Genomic DNA, 15,436 nt, shown 5'->3' with positions numbered 1-15,436 from the left:
GTTGATATAATATAAAAGTATAAAAATATTTCCTAAACATTTAGAATAAAGACATGTAAAAAAATATATAAAATACTTATTTTTAAAATACAAATTTATTATCATATATCATTAGAAAAAAAGTTTTAAATTAAAAACTGCGGCCTATTGTCAGTTATTAAACAAAATAACAAACTGACCAGCACATTCAACTTTCCTCAGTCGGAATTTGGCCATTTCAATAAAAAATATTGCTAAGAAATTTAGAATAAAAGTTACTTGTAAAATGCTTCATCTATTTTAAAATACAGTAGCGAAAGACAGTTGGATGTTGGACTCATACAAATATTTATTAGCATTGACCAAATCTAATTAACTGAAATCACAGCCAACATAGGATTCCGCTTGTTCTTTTTTGATGGGTTATTTTTACTATTTATGATGGCATAGCAGTTAAAATAGGACAAATGAGCTCATTATGGGACAAATCCTGGACCTTTGTTCAATTCAATTGAATTAATCTTTATTTCTATAGCAGTTTTACAATGTAGTTGTGTCAAAGCAGCTTCACATAGAAGATTATAGTGAATTAAAACAGTGTCAGTTCAGTGTCAGTGAAGGGTATGTCTTCTGCAACAGCTGAAGCACCCTGGGTTTGAACAGAAAGGATTAGTAATACAAATGATGTCCTCATTTGAACTGCGTTTTTGAAAAGATTAGTCTAGATTAGTCATCAAGTTCATGAACATCCACAGTCTCGCTGCTCTCCACAATCCTCCCATCCACAACGGTTTCCATCACTGTGATGGTTTTGGTGAGAAGTTCTAAAAGACAGTGAGAAAACGTCTAATTAGCAGTGCACTCCAATGCTTCACAGTCAGATAATGCATTCATACCTTGTTTATCATTGTTTTACTCACTATAGATATTCACTTACTGTGGTTCTCACTGAAAAACAGATTGTGAGATAGTATTAGTAAAGCATTAATTAAACATGTCTTTCCACAAAAGTCAGCATCCATTAAATCATAAGATTATTATGAATGAATATCGCAAGCATCACCTCTTTTCTCCATCCAGCAGTCTCCTGTATTCTGCAATCTCACGTTCCAGTCTGGTCTTTACGTCCAGCAGGGTTTCGTACTCTTCTTTGTTGTTAGCAATGTTAGCGTGAAACTGGCTAAGCTGGTCCTCCAGATTGGAAACAGTGGTCTGAAGCCCAGCCAACTGGTTCCCATAGCGGGCCTCTGTGTCCTCTAGTTGCCCATCAAGGTTTGACTTCTGTGAATTTATATACATGCATATATTTAGATTGATAATAATAATGAATGATTTGTAATTTACTGAGCAAAATTCACACGCAGCATTGTTTAATGTTATTTGGTGCAACTGTAAAACAGATATTTTTGTAGACACTATCTCCTGTTTGAACAGTCTATCTCTTGTCCTTCCAAATGAGTAAGCAAAGGAAATTACAACACATTTCCCCTGACTGCTGTACAGCTGGCAAAGTTCTGGTTGGCGAACTAAAAGGGGTGAGGCTGGAACTCACGGACAGTTGAAACAGCCTGGCACAGTACGTTCTGCCTAGACATGTTGCCACAGACTTTTAACCATGCTGCATTGCTTCTTCTTCTTCTTCTTTTGCAATAAAATCAATTGTGTGTTTGTAAGTGTGTACAGGTTTACCATGCTCTGATGGGTTTGCAGCTCAATCTGCAGTCTTTGTAAGGTGCTTGTTAAGTCCTTTAGCTCAGTTCTGCTGTCCTGAAGCTCTTCATTATGATTGCTCACCTCCTGTTGCATTGGTGCCATCTGTGGTTAATATAAAAATGATAAAAAAACTAAAGTTGTAATCAGAACTATTAACCCCCTGAATTATTAGTCCCTGTTATTTTTTCCCTTAATTTCTGTTTAACTGAGAGGTTTTTTTCAGCATATTTCTGAACATATTAGTTTTAATTACTCATTGATTAAATGAGTAATTAAAAAATAACTGATTTATTTGATCTTTGTCATCATGACCGTTAATAATATTTGACTAGATATTTTTTCAAGGCACTACTATACAGCTTAAATTGACATTTAAAGGCTTAGGTTAATTAGGATAACTATAGGCAGGTTAGGGTAATTAAGCAAGTTATTGTATAATGAGGGTTTGTTCTGAAGACTATCGAAAAATATTTAGCTTAAAGGGGCTAATAATTTTGACCTTAAACTGGTTTTTAAAAAAATAAAAACTGCTTTTATTCTAGCCGAAATACAACAAATACGACTTTCTACAGAAGAAAACATATTATCAGACTGTGAAAATGTCCTTGCTATATTAAATATCATTTGGAAAAATATTTAAAAAAGAAAAAATATTCAAAGGGGGCTAATAATTCTGACTTCTAACTGTATAATAACATGTGCACTGCATTCCACTCACTGCAAAAAAAAAAAAAAAAAACATGCTTCCCATGCTTGTTTTTGTCTGGTTTTTAGTCCAAATATGTAAAAATTCTTAAATCAAGAAGCATTTCTTGAAAAGTTAATTGTTTTGTCTGTTTCTGAAATATTAAGACAAAATGAGGTACGTTTTTACTTAAAACAAGCAAAACAATCCATTGATGGGTAAGCAAAATAATATTATTTCAAAGGAAAAACAAGAAACTATTTTGCTTATCCCACTGGCTGATTATTTTGCTTGTTTTAAGATAAAAATCAATTCATTTTGATTTATTATTGATTTATTACTCAAGAGATTATTTTGCTAGTCTGGAAAATACTTCTTCACTTAAGAATGATCAGATATTAGATATTTGGATGAGAAATAAGACAAAAACTCAAAGTAAGAAGGTGCTTTTTTTTTTTTTTTGCAGGGCTACAAAGCCATTTTATTTTATTAATCATGGATGAGTGACTAAATCTATGGGGTTAAACTGAAAACTCAAATTCAGCAAATCTATTATTTTCACACCTGTAGTTTAATAGACTTAAGTAAAATAATGGGTATTGAACTTTGATTTAATGGAGAAAGTATGGAACTTATAGTGGGAAAACAGTGTGAAGCATTTTATATTTATACAAAAAAAGTTAGTCTTCTAACTTCCAACTTCTATATATATGCCTATATTGAAACTAGACACTTCTCATTATTAACATATTATTAATTTATTGCCTTGTCTTACTAAATTTTACCTTAAAATTTCACACACACACACAAAAAACAAATTTTTATTCTCAGAATAGATTTTGATGTGTATGTGAATTCTATGAAATTTTCAAAATTCTATTGCATATTAAGAGTCCTTTTGGGGGGTAAGTCTTATAAACGTACATCCTTTCCTGTGATTTGAACTTATTTAACCCTCTTTGTTCCTGATGTAGTTTTTTTTTTTTTTTTTTGTAAAAGTGTTCTTTCTTTGCATAACAATAATAACAATTGCTAAAAAAAACAAACAAACAAAAATTGTATAACCATACCTTTTACTACAAGCACCATGGTTAAATTATACATTTAATTATCAGTGGTTCATTTGTGGTTGACATGGTTTAATTAAAAACTTTTTGCAGTAGCAGTGGTAAAACCAAATACTAGTATTAAATAGTAGTAAGTAGTAGTAGTAAAAAAAAATTCAAACTAGTTGAGTGCAAGAGTTTTTTTTTTTTTTTTACTTCACCTTGCTTTCATACCAGGACTCCAGCTCTTCACGGTTTTTCTGTGTCACAGTCTCATAGTGTTGTCGGATCTCATCAATGGCCTGATTCAGATCCATAGAGGGCGCTGCGTCCACAGAGACATTCACCTGACCGCCAGTCTCAATAGTCAAGGTGATATTCTGTAAAAGCACAAGTCAGAAAGTGTGTGATTTGGCTCTGAGATGGATTGTAATATGATGCAGACATGCTACTAATGTTCTATCTTTAGATTAAAATCAATTTAAAAGCCATGGGAGTGGTGGGATGAGCTAGTCTTTTAATCCCGAACATGTTTGAACAATTTCAGAAGAGTGAAATCTAATCTTTACTTCAAGTGAGATTTTAAAGGAATAGTTCACCCAAAATTTGTCATCATTTACTCGCACTTGTTTCGAACTTTTGTGAGTTTATTTCTTCTAACATCAAAAGAAGATATTTTGAAAAATGTTACCATTGAGTTTTTATATATTTGCTTTTCCTTCTATGAAAGTCAATGGCTACAGGTTTTTATTTACCTTCAAAATATTTTCTTTTATGTTCAACTGAAGAAAAGAAAACTCACAAAGGTTTGGAACCACTTGAAGAAGAGTAAATATGTAAGTAAATTTTCATTTTCAGGTGATCTATCCCTTTAAGTGTAATTTAACAATATCACTATTTGTTGATTTTATAGAAGAATTCCATACATTGGCAATTAAATCAAGCTTTTTAGTTTTATGTGTATGTGTCTAATTTTGTTTATACATGAATGATGGATGACCTTTTGTAGACCCGTGAAGCTCAAGTGATAATACTGTTTAGTTTATAATGATGTAATGGAACGGAAATCCCCAGCAGAGCAGCAGCAGCAGAACCAAAGGAAAAAGGGAAAATCGAAGGAAGGAAGAAACACTCTTAATGACCCTGTGTGTGTGTTTTTCTGGTGTGGAAACTCTTATCTCTGAAAAGGCCACTAACAGAATGGGCCGCTATAGTAACTTAACCTTAACCAATCTGTCTTTCACATGTTTTTATAAGGGGAGAAAAATAAATGTTCTTTCCATCTACAGCAGGTTTAGAGAAATACTCTTGTACAAAATCTTTTTTTTTTTTTTGAAATGTGTATGTGAATTCTAAAAACAACAGCAAAAAAGCCTCTTTTGAACTGTTGAAGGACTCCTTACACTTTTATCTGTGCTTTAGCAGCATTCACTGAAATCTAAAAGTATCAGCTTTAAAGATTGAGTGCTACTGTTATCAATATTGTGTATCAATATGAGTCAATATTGTACTTAGATATCAGTTACGAGTCTGTAATTTCCGGAGGATTTGTCCTGTGTTCTGTGTGGGTGTGTTTCTGTCTGTTTGTTGGAGGGCTGGTATTTGAGGAGTTCTCACTTTAGGAAACGATCCATAACTTTACTTTTCAGTTGAGTTGAGATTTTTCAGAAGGTATAAACTCCCTCTGAGCAGTACTGCTATCTGCTGAGTGTTGTCTATGGGAACTAATTTGTCATGACAAAGCAACTGAATGTCACTTTTCAAAAGTACAAACTCCAAGATCAGCCTTGTGCTACTTTGTATCCCCTTGTAGAAAATTTCATGGATCACGAATGCTAATGTAGCAATTCATAAACATAATATTTAAAACGACCATTTGTAGCTGTGAAAAGTAATTTGGATAATTATGATAGATAAGTAACAACATAAAACAATCCATTAGAGCAAAAAATATATTTTTAAATATTTCTTTTAAAATAAAATAAAATAAAACTGAATATGTTGCAAATACCGTAAAAAATTTTAACAAGCACATTTTTGCTCTTTTTGTATTTTTTAAAATATATTTTAACAATAATATTTAAAAGCCTTTAGAATGGATTTGCCTACATTTTTCTAAGAAAATACTTTAACATATATTTAAGATCCTTTAGGAAAATCTTTATTTGGATTCTAAACTGTCTACTTTAAACAAGCGAAAAACAAATATTGTCACACATCTAGACAAAAATCTCAGCTTTATTTGAAAAGTTATATATTAGTTACATTTATGCTGCTCTGTTCTGTAAGCTATTTCTCAACTTGTTTCTTCTAAATCAAAACCTTTAACATATTTTCATCTTAAGCATACACTAAAACATATTTAGAAAAAAATATTTATTATGTGAAATTATTTTATTTAAAAATTTATTTTATTGACCCTTACAGTTACAAAATATTATATATAATAGCATACAGTTGAAGTACAAATTATTAGCCTTCCTGTGAAATTTGTATACTTTAAAAAACATTTGCCGAATGATGTTTAACAGTGACATTTATTCAACAACATTCACATATTCATATTCACAAGAGTGCCAAAAACTAATTTCTATCAACTAATTAATTTAGTCTTTGCCATGATGATAGTATATAATATTTTCTAGTTATTTTGCTTGATTAAAGTGTAATTAAAGTGCTTAACTAGGTTAATTAGATTAACTATGCAAGTTAGATTATAACTAGGCAAATCTTTAGACTGTTCAGTAGCCCAGAGGTTCTCAAAGTGGGGGTCGGGACCCCCCGAGGGGTCGCAGGACAATGAGGGGGGGGGGGGGGGTGGTTGCCTGGTGATTACTAAAAATCTATTTATTTTTATTAAACCATAATAATTACAATATTTTATCCATAACCTACTGAAAAGAAAAAATAGTCATTTATAGTTACAATACACTCCTGTATATAGTTACTATAGCTTGTAGTTACTTGTTCTTTTGGATTGCAACCCCTGGGGTAATTACATTATATTAAAGACAAAGCAATAGCGTCAGTTGAAGCAGATTGATTTTATAACACCAGGTTAAAATGTCTGGCACATCTACAGCACTCACATATTACAAAAAAACTCAACGAAAAATAGACTTGGGGCTATTGGTGTGTGCGCGCCATTGCATGCAAGGTTTCTGTATTTATAACCCCCTCAGAAGATATTGGGGGTCGGGAGTCACTGGCATTGCTATTTTAGGTGTCGTGTTTGGGACCCCTGCTGTAGCCAACCCAAGGGGTTTAACAATACTCCCTTTAAATATTGATTCAGTTTTTTCAGTCACCCCCCCCCCCCCCAGCCAAACTATGAGCAACCATTGTTTTTCCGAATAAACAATATTATAGTAATACTTTGCAAATTTTCTTACTATGTTAACATCGTATTTTAAAAATAATCCAAATTCCAAAGGAAGGCTTATAATCTTGCCTTTAACTCTATATTTAAAATATACTTTAGTCAGGGAAAAAAAATGAATAATAAAAAGGTTGGCAAACTTGTTAGTTTTAATGTAATGGAAAGAAAGACACAAAATATGCTTTGTTTACACACAAACCACATCACCAAACCACTTCACCATGGTGATATTTACTGTATACAGTGCAGTGGAAATGTTTCCGTCTTTGGGCTTACATAACAGCTTTGTGTAAAACAGGAATCAATTTGTGGGTGGAATATCTGAATGACCATGCTCATGTTCAATGCCCCGAATAGAATTCCTGTCATGGTAACATAAGTGCTAGATTTTTCTTTTTAAAGAGTATATAATAAAACACTGTTGATCTAAACACCAGTCAAGTGACTTATGTGTAATTGGATGAAATTAAAAAAAGAGTTTTTACAAATTGAACCATAAAGCCCCACTGATGTTTCTTCACAGATGCAGGTTAAGATGGGAAATAAGTGTGATATATCGTACCTCCTTGTGGTTTTTCTTCAGTACGATGAATTCCTCTTTCAGAGCCTCAATCTGCAACTCCAGATCCGAACGACTCAAACTAAACTCATCCAGGATTTTCCTCAGATTTCCAGTATCAGCTTCAATTTCCCGACGCATGGCCAGTTCATTTTCATATCTAAGAATGATGATGATTCATAATTTTATTTACCAATTAATGATCAGTTAAATCAATTCCAAGACATGAATATTCAGTTTCTCACTTTCGTTTGAAGTCATCAGCAGCCAGTTTGGCATTATCCACTTCCAGGATGAGTTTGGCATTGTCTTGGGAACGTGTGTTAAACTGCCAGGTAAAATATAAATATAGTAAAAGGATATTTACTGCCTAACACAAATGATTCTACATACTCTAAACAGCATGTGCCAAGGACTTGTCAGTCTTTTTGGGAGTTTACAGAAAATATGCCCCCGCAACATTGAATTCCTAATGACTTGTCTTGTTACGCAATAAATTATCTGGCACCTAGAGTTGTTTTATTTTCAGAGCAGTTTTCTGTGTGTCTGTGGAATTCAGCATAGGCCACAAACCTGATAAAATCTTGTTCAGTCTGTTTCTGAACATGTTTGCCAAGTAAAAAATACTGTATGTACTTAATAAGCTATTACGTTACTTTGCTTCATAGTTTTAGTCATACTAAGCATATAAAGCAGTATTCTATATATTGTGCTGTACTCTTAAAAATGTAGTATTATTTGGCATTTTTTAATCCACAAAAGGAATTTTTTATAATCTAAAAGTTCTTCAGATCATAAAAAAATTTGTGTTAAAACCTCTCCAATGTAAGGTTCTTCAAGGAACTGGCATTGATGCTGATATACACTACCTGACAAAAGTCCAAGTTTTAGAAAAACAAATAATAACTTAGTTGATCATTTGGTATCAAAAGTAGCTTATATGAAATTAAATAAAGCATGATCATGTCTTGATTTTTAATTATTTAGATAGGACAGCAAGGCCTGACTTTGCTTAGACAAAAGTCTTATCACGTAAAAGAAATAATGTCCAGTATAGAAAATAAAGTGATAAATATTGTGTATGACTCCCATGAGCTTAGAGGACTACATCCATACATCTCTGCAATGACTCAAATAACTTATTAATAAAGTCATCTGGAATGGCAAAGAAAGCGTTCTTGCAGGACTCCCAGATTTCATCAAGATTCTTTGGATTCATCTTCAATTCTTCCTCCATCTTACCCCAGACATGCTCAATAATGTTCATGTCTGGTGACTGGGCTGGCCAATCCCTGAGCACCTTGACCTTCTTTGCTTTCAGGAACTTTGATGTGGAGGCTGAAGTATGAGAAGGACTGCTGACCTGCTGAAAAATTTGCCCTCTTCTGTGGTTTGTAATGTAATGGGCAGCACAAATGTCTTGATACCTCAGGCTGTTGATGTTGCCATCCACTCTGCAGATATCTTGCACGCCCCATACTGAATGTAACCCCAATCCATGATTTTTCCTTCACCAACTTGACTGATTTCTGCGAGAATCTTTGGTCCATGTGGGTTCCAATAGGTCTTTTGCAGTATTTGCGATTATTTGGGTGCAGTTTAACATGATTTATTGGAAAAATCCACATTCTGCTATGTTTCCAAATGATCAACCTTTCTCTTTCAACTATGATCGACAACAAGACTTTTGTCAGGTTGTGTATATGTACACACAACAATTCTTTCTGTTTTTCAAATCTGATTGGCCACGAGTATTCAACAAGTATCAGCACTGTTGCAGCTTCTTCATCTGTGCGTAGCATAAGGACCCTTCTGATGGAAACTTGGGTGTACACACACTTGGTTATCTGATCCATTTATGTTTAATCCCCAAATCCTGGTTCATCTTCCAATTGTGAGTGCTTTGATTAGCAGGTGTCCTGACATTTTATCCTACTTATCTGATTATGCTATCAACACTGTATTTGAATGGGTCTGAGGTTGGGGTTAGGCATTAGGTAGGTCAATAAAATTTATACTGGTAGCAAAATCTGGTCATCAAAATGTGCTACCTGCTTTTTAAATGGCCAAGGCATGGTTTTGTTGACTTTGCCCAATCATAAAACTGAAGAAACAACACGATGTTTAAGGACTGCTTCATATTGATTTATTACTCATTCTTAGTTTCAAGTAACACAAACAGTTATAGAGTCATGCTGCACTTCATCTGCCAACTTCAGCAAACCTCCTAATATGTGCATCCCAAGCGACTTAAAATGATGCAAAACAAGTGAGTGAGTGAGAGCACTTCCATTTCTGTTTAACTAAACAGTTGCATCCTCTATGATGTAAGAATTCTCAGGCTGGAAGGTATAAATGCAGGGTGAGTGTGGGCCATCGGGGTAGAGGGGAGGGGGACAATTTAGCTTGGGGTTGATTTAAGGAAACCGTGCCTAATGTCAGTATTTTGGAGTCTGATAGATGTCTCTAGTTATATGTGCAATATCATTAATTTTTTGGTACATCTAAAGGCAATATTTGGTTTGTGGATGTGGCAAAGTAAACAGACAAAATAAAGACAATACAGAGCATTGAAATAATTAAAATACTAAGTTCTAAAGTGACGTTTTTGAGTTAGCAACGGCTTTTCCAGCTTTGATGATCAGTTGCAGATATGAATGCATGGTGGAAGAAAGTTTTATAATAACTAACCTCATTCCTCAGATCCTGGATGGTGTCCTGGAAGTTTGTGTGGTCGAATGTGACGTCATCGTGACTATCATACCAGTCACTGATCTTCTGCTCTAGCTCAGTATTGGCTTTCTCCAGTGAGCGTACCTTCTCCAAGTAGGAGGCCAGACGAGTATTCAGATTCTGCATGGTGGCCTTTTTATCAGCAGATAAGTCTAAGCCATCAACCAGATTAAAGCCTCTTGGAGAAGAATTAAGAAACCCGGCGGGGGATGAGATTCGGGTTCCCCGACCACCAGCTCCTCCATACACGCTGAGAGTTTTGGAGTTAGAAGTGAAAGACATGGTTTTGTCCTGGTCAAACTGAAACGCCAAAGTGGGAGACAAGTAAACGACTCAAGCTTTTGACTGTGACTTTGTCAGATTTCAAAAATCTATAAATACCTGCCAGTCTTTGGGGGAGGGGAGAGGACATTTTGTTTCCCAGGAACAGGTGGGTATGAACGCTTGTCCTTCAGAACCCGAATGGCAACATTTTTATGCTCTTTAGAATCAAACTGTGACATTTCCTGCCCTGGACTGAGTTATCAAGAATTCTTATCATCGCATTTTTATTTATCGGAAAATCAAATGCTTCTCTAAAACAAACACACCCAGGTGTGGGACTCGGTCAAATGTCTTGTTGTGCGTCAACAAATTAGATATCTGTTGTGGCCTAGAGAATTAGTGAAGGACTTTTACTTGAATTATGCCCTGTAATTAGCAATGGCATCTTACTCTAAGTAGTTGTGCAAGTAAATAATTTAGTAGAAAAATTACAAATCTTCCATCCATGTATTTTTTGTTGAAATCACAGACATTTCTGTCAAAATTAGATAAAAAATAAATAAATAAATACAATGTGCAATTCAAAACACATCTAAGCAACAATACAAACCGGCCACTTTATTGGGTGCAACTTACTAGTACCTGGTTGAACCCCCTTTTGCCTTAAGAACTGCCTTAATCCTTCATTGCATAGATTTAACAAGGTACCAGAAATATTCATCAGAGATTTTGGTCCATATTAAAATCATAGCATCACACAGTTGCTGCAGATTTGTCGGCTGAACATCCATGATGCAAATCTCCCATTCTACATCCCAAAAGTGCTCTACTAGATTGAGATCTGGTGATTGTAGAGGCCATTTGAGTATAGTAAACTCATTGTCATGTTAAAGTATCCAGTCTACGATGATTCATGCTTTATGACATGGTGCATTATCCTGCTGGAACTAGCCATCAGAAAATGGGTCCACTGTGGTCATAAAGGGATGGACATGGTCAGCAACAATACTCAGGTAGGCTGTAGTATTGACAGGATGCTCAGTTGGTACTAATGGGCCCAAAGAGTGACAAGAAAATATTCCCCACACCATTACTCCACCAGCAGCAGCCTGAACTGTTGATACAAGGCAGGATGGATCCATGCTTTCATGTTGATGACGCCAAATTCTGACCCTAGCAGCCGAATGTTGCAGCAGAAATCGAGACTTATCAGACGAGGCAACGTTTTTCCAATCTTCTATTGACCAATTTTGGTGAGCCTGTGTGAATTGTAGCCCCAGTTTCCTGTTAGTTGACATGAGTGGCACCCGGTGTGGTCTTCTGCTGCTGTAGCCCCTCTGCCTCAAGGTTCAATATGTTGTGCAATCGGAGAAGCTCTTCTGCATTCCTTGGCTGTAACGAATGGTTATTTGAGTAGCTGTTGCCTTTTTATCAGCTCGAACCAGTCTGGCCATTCTCCCCATTCTCCAACAAGGCATTTGTGCCCACAGACCTGCCACTCACTAGATACTTTTTCTTTTTTGGACTATTCTCTGTAAACCCTAGAGATGGATCAGTGGTTTCTAAAATTCCCATACCAGCTCGTATGGTACCAACAAAGTCACTAAAATCACCTTTCTTCCCCATTCTGATGCTTGGTTGGAACTGCAGCAGATCATCTTGACCATGTCTATATGCCTAAATGCATTGAGTTTTTGCCACGTGAATGGCTGATTAGAAAATCGTGTTAATAGGCAGTTGGACAGGTGTACCTAATAAAGTGGCCGTCTTGTCTATAGGCTGTTTTTATGAACATCTTAGGAGCATAGAGCTGTGAAAGTCACATGGCATAAAAACAAGGTTTTAGTTACTTTTATATCGATGTATGATGTCTCCTTGATGTGACAAGTTTTATGTGAAAGAAATACCTGAACAACTGACACCAGTAGGTAAACAAGTGTGTGTTTCTAATGAGATGTGTAGAATGACTCTCACACCAGAAGTTCACAGTGTTCAATATGACAACAACAAACTAATTTTCTCCTCATGTAACATGCTTATCAGTTTACTCTATTCTCTGTTATTTCTTGTTTTTTTTAAACATGTGAAATGTGTATTTTTGAATTCTTCATAATGTACAATCTTATTAACCAAGTTAGTTTCACTTTTAATCTGAAAATAAAACAAAACATTAAAACTGCTTTTTGTAAGGTGGCTTGTACATCAGAATGCTGCTTTTCCAGATTTATCATCTCATCTTGACGTATTTTTTTTTGCTAGAATATATGTTGCAAGAGCTCGAGAACATTTATATGAGAGAGCAAACATACGATTTAGATGACTGAAAAGATTAGACCTAAACATGCTGTACCTGGGCTTGGCACTGTAGTCTTTTGTGGAGAATGATGGCTACATGTTAAACGGATAACTGGAAGAGTAAAATGCAAGAGATTTATGATTTTCGAACACATGCAAAGATAAATACCTGACACTGAGCTAAGAAAACCACACTCAACAAGAAACAGCTGTGCTACTTAATCAGTAACTATGACAACAAACAAAACTTAGGAAACAAAAACAAAGCATTGAAAAACAAAGCAATTGCTTAGAATAAAGGCTCTGTCTAAATTTACACACTTCATAGGTACTCATTTTGAATATGTACATAGTTTAAAAATACAAAAATGCTATGATCTTGTATGAAGATGAGAATGAATTCCAAATATACGTAATAATATCCATCACTATCATGTTACCTACCAGTGTTGTGTTGCTTCTACTGTCTTTGAGAAATCCATTGTGTGTCCAATTCAGTCATAGCTCATCTGGGTAATACTGTGAATCTGACATTATTATTTGTCATGTACGTCTACTGTTTTTAACAATCCGCCATTTGACAACAATTTTTTTTTTTGCTCACATCCCGTCTGTTTTTGTCAAGACAGTGTGAACAAGCATTGAATATAATCTTTTTAATTCTGATTTGTGCCACTTTCATATGTGGTTTTAAATTTAAAAACAGTATAGCGCATTAGTATGGTAAAGTTAATAAAATGCACAGTTGTCTGTAAAAATGGCCATAATAATAATCATCTTAAACATAATATGACGTTACATGCATAATATGATGTGACATGCTTTATTCTTAAGTTGACCAATATGAACATCTTTTCTATGCTATGCTATTTTTTTATTCAGATTTTTATTTTTTACATTGTTGTAAGCCAGTTTTGGAGCTCAAAAAGCCAGGTTACGTTCAGTTTTCATGTATGACGAAACCATACAGCAGCTGTTTCAGCTAGCACACTCTTTAAAACAAAGGTTCATTAAGCTTTTAACTTTATTTACCATACAACACTGGGTTGTTTCCAGCCAAATTTGGGTAAAATCTTTGGGTTAAAAAGACCTTCATTCAATATTTTTCATTTTGTATTCCACAAAACAAAGCAAGTAATTTTTATCTGTCTGAGTGAATTATGCCATCATATTAACTATACCTTTAAACAAGTGTCAAGAAAGAACAACAAATCTAGTTCAGCATGAACAGGTCATACACACAGATCATTGATCATGAACCGGAGTGTATTTGAGGTGTCACTGTGATTCATTCTAGGATTTAAGGTGGATGCCACATACTGGGTGTGTTTCGATAAAAATGCCTCTTCTGTCAGCTTTGATCAAACAACTATTCAGTTATGAATAATGAGAAACAATAAAAGGAACTGAAAATCCAGCATATAAAGCTTAAGACAAAAGGGGAAAAACAGGCTTAAATCCACAGATTGTGAACAGTGTAAAATGTTTGTGTTGAAGTGGCTGATGCCACAGTAAAGGTGTTTAGCCACCAGGTGATGCTATGTCACAATCATTTATTTTCCTGCTTAAATTCAAACACTGACCTGATGGAGAGTGTCGCTGCTGGAAAATATAATTTCTGTTGCTGTTAGAATGCAATGCAAATATACCACACTAAAACATACTAAGCAGCAAAACTTTGGCTTCTGGGGTCAAATTTGGTATATCACTAAAAGAGGTTTATCAAGGGCGTAGAATTGGCATGGACCGAGGGGACATTTCCCCACCAATAACCACCAATTACTGAATGTCCCTACCAATAATTAATTGACTTAAATGACTCCGTTAACCCTTAGTAACCTACACGTGCACAAAGTCAAGTTCACTACGAGTTCATTATAATACTATTAATCAACTAATCTAAATTCGGTTTTGATTTTGGCCTCCATAATTATGAAAATCAACAATCGAGATAAAACTGTTAAATTGCGTCACACACCTCTCTAAATTTCTCAACATTCTTACCTCCTCAAAGCCCGACTGCAGTCAAATCAACTTGACTATTGCAGCATGGGACGTGATTGTTATTTATATTAGGAAGCGTTTATTTTATAATATTAAGTTCTTTATTCATGTTTTTAAGTGCAAAACTGAATTTCTGCTGTTAAATGCATGCGCTCTGGGAATGTATGGCCCCACCAATGTCAAGAGCGAATCTACGCTCTTGAGATTTTATCATTGAATATTTTTGGTCATTGATGCCCTTACGAAAAAAATATACTGAAGTAATATTAAAGTTTTTACTGCCTAAGTAAGTATTCAATATTGTCAGTGTACTAACTGATTACTACTTGGGACTAAATCCCACTTTTAGTATATAGTACAATTAATCTAAGTGTACTATAACTATAAGTAACATTAGTAAACTTTAAATGCACAAGTAGTTTATATGATGTATTTAATTTGATCTTTAAGTGAATTTATGTGTATATTAAGTGTATTTTTAGAATATTTGAAGTAATATTTCATTTGTCTCTGAAACTGGGTCAGAATGAAACAATATAGGAAAAAAAAAATTAGTCCATCCAATTAAAAGAGTAAAAATAGGTATGCTTAGAATATATATATATATATATATATATATATATATATATATATATATATATATATATATATATATATATATATATAAACATATAGTTTTAGTTTAAGATATTAATATCACACAGGGGTGGCTATAAGAGTGGCTTTTAAAAAACTGTCTGTTTAATCTTAATATTTTGCTAGAGGTGCTTTGACTAGTT

The 15,436-nt window shown here is 34.3% G+C and overlaps 1 protein-coding gene across 2 annotated transcripts; it reads right to left on the bottom strand.

The window, feature by feature from the left end:
* Positions 1-472: 472 nt before the first annotated feature.
* krt98 (keratin 98) lies at positions 473-14,983 on the bottom strand. Of its 2 annotated transcripts, none has more exons than XM_005155731.6 (8): positions 10,053-14,983; positions 7,607-7,689; positions 7,365-7,521; positions 3,645-3,803; positions 1,669-1,794; positions 1,043-1,260; positions 917-927; positions 473-803 (listed from the first exon to the last, which is right to left on the bottom strand). In XM_005155731.6, exons 1-8 carry the CDS (start codon positions 10,374-10,376, stop codon positions 706-708), a joined length of 1,176 nt encoding a protein of 391 aa, XP_005155788.2. In that variant the 5' UTR covers positions 10,377-14,983; the 3' UTR covers positions 473-705.
* Between the last annotated feature and the right edge of the window lie 453 nt (positions 14,984-15,436).

Source organism: Danio rerio, chromosome 11, assembly GCF_049306965.1.
Source record: "Danio rerio strain Tuebingen ecotype United States chromosome 11, GRCz12tu, whole genome shotgun sequence".
NCBI classification, from domain to species: domain Eukaryota; kingdom Metazoa; phylum Chordata; class Actinopteri; order Cypriniformes; family Danionidae; genus Danio; species Danio rerio.
Note: the sequence above shows the minus strand (reverse complement) of the source record. Positions and strands in the feature narration are given on the sequence as shown.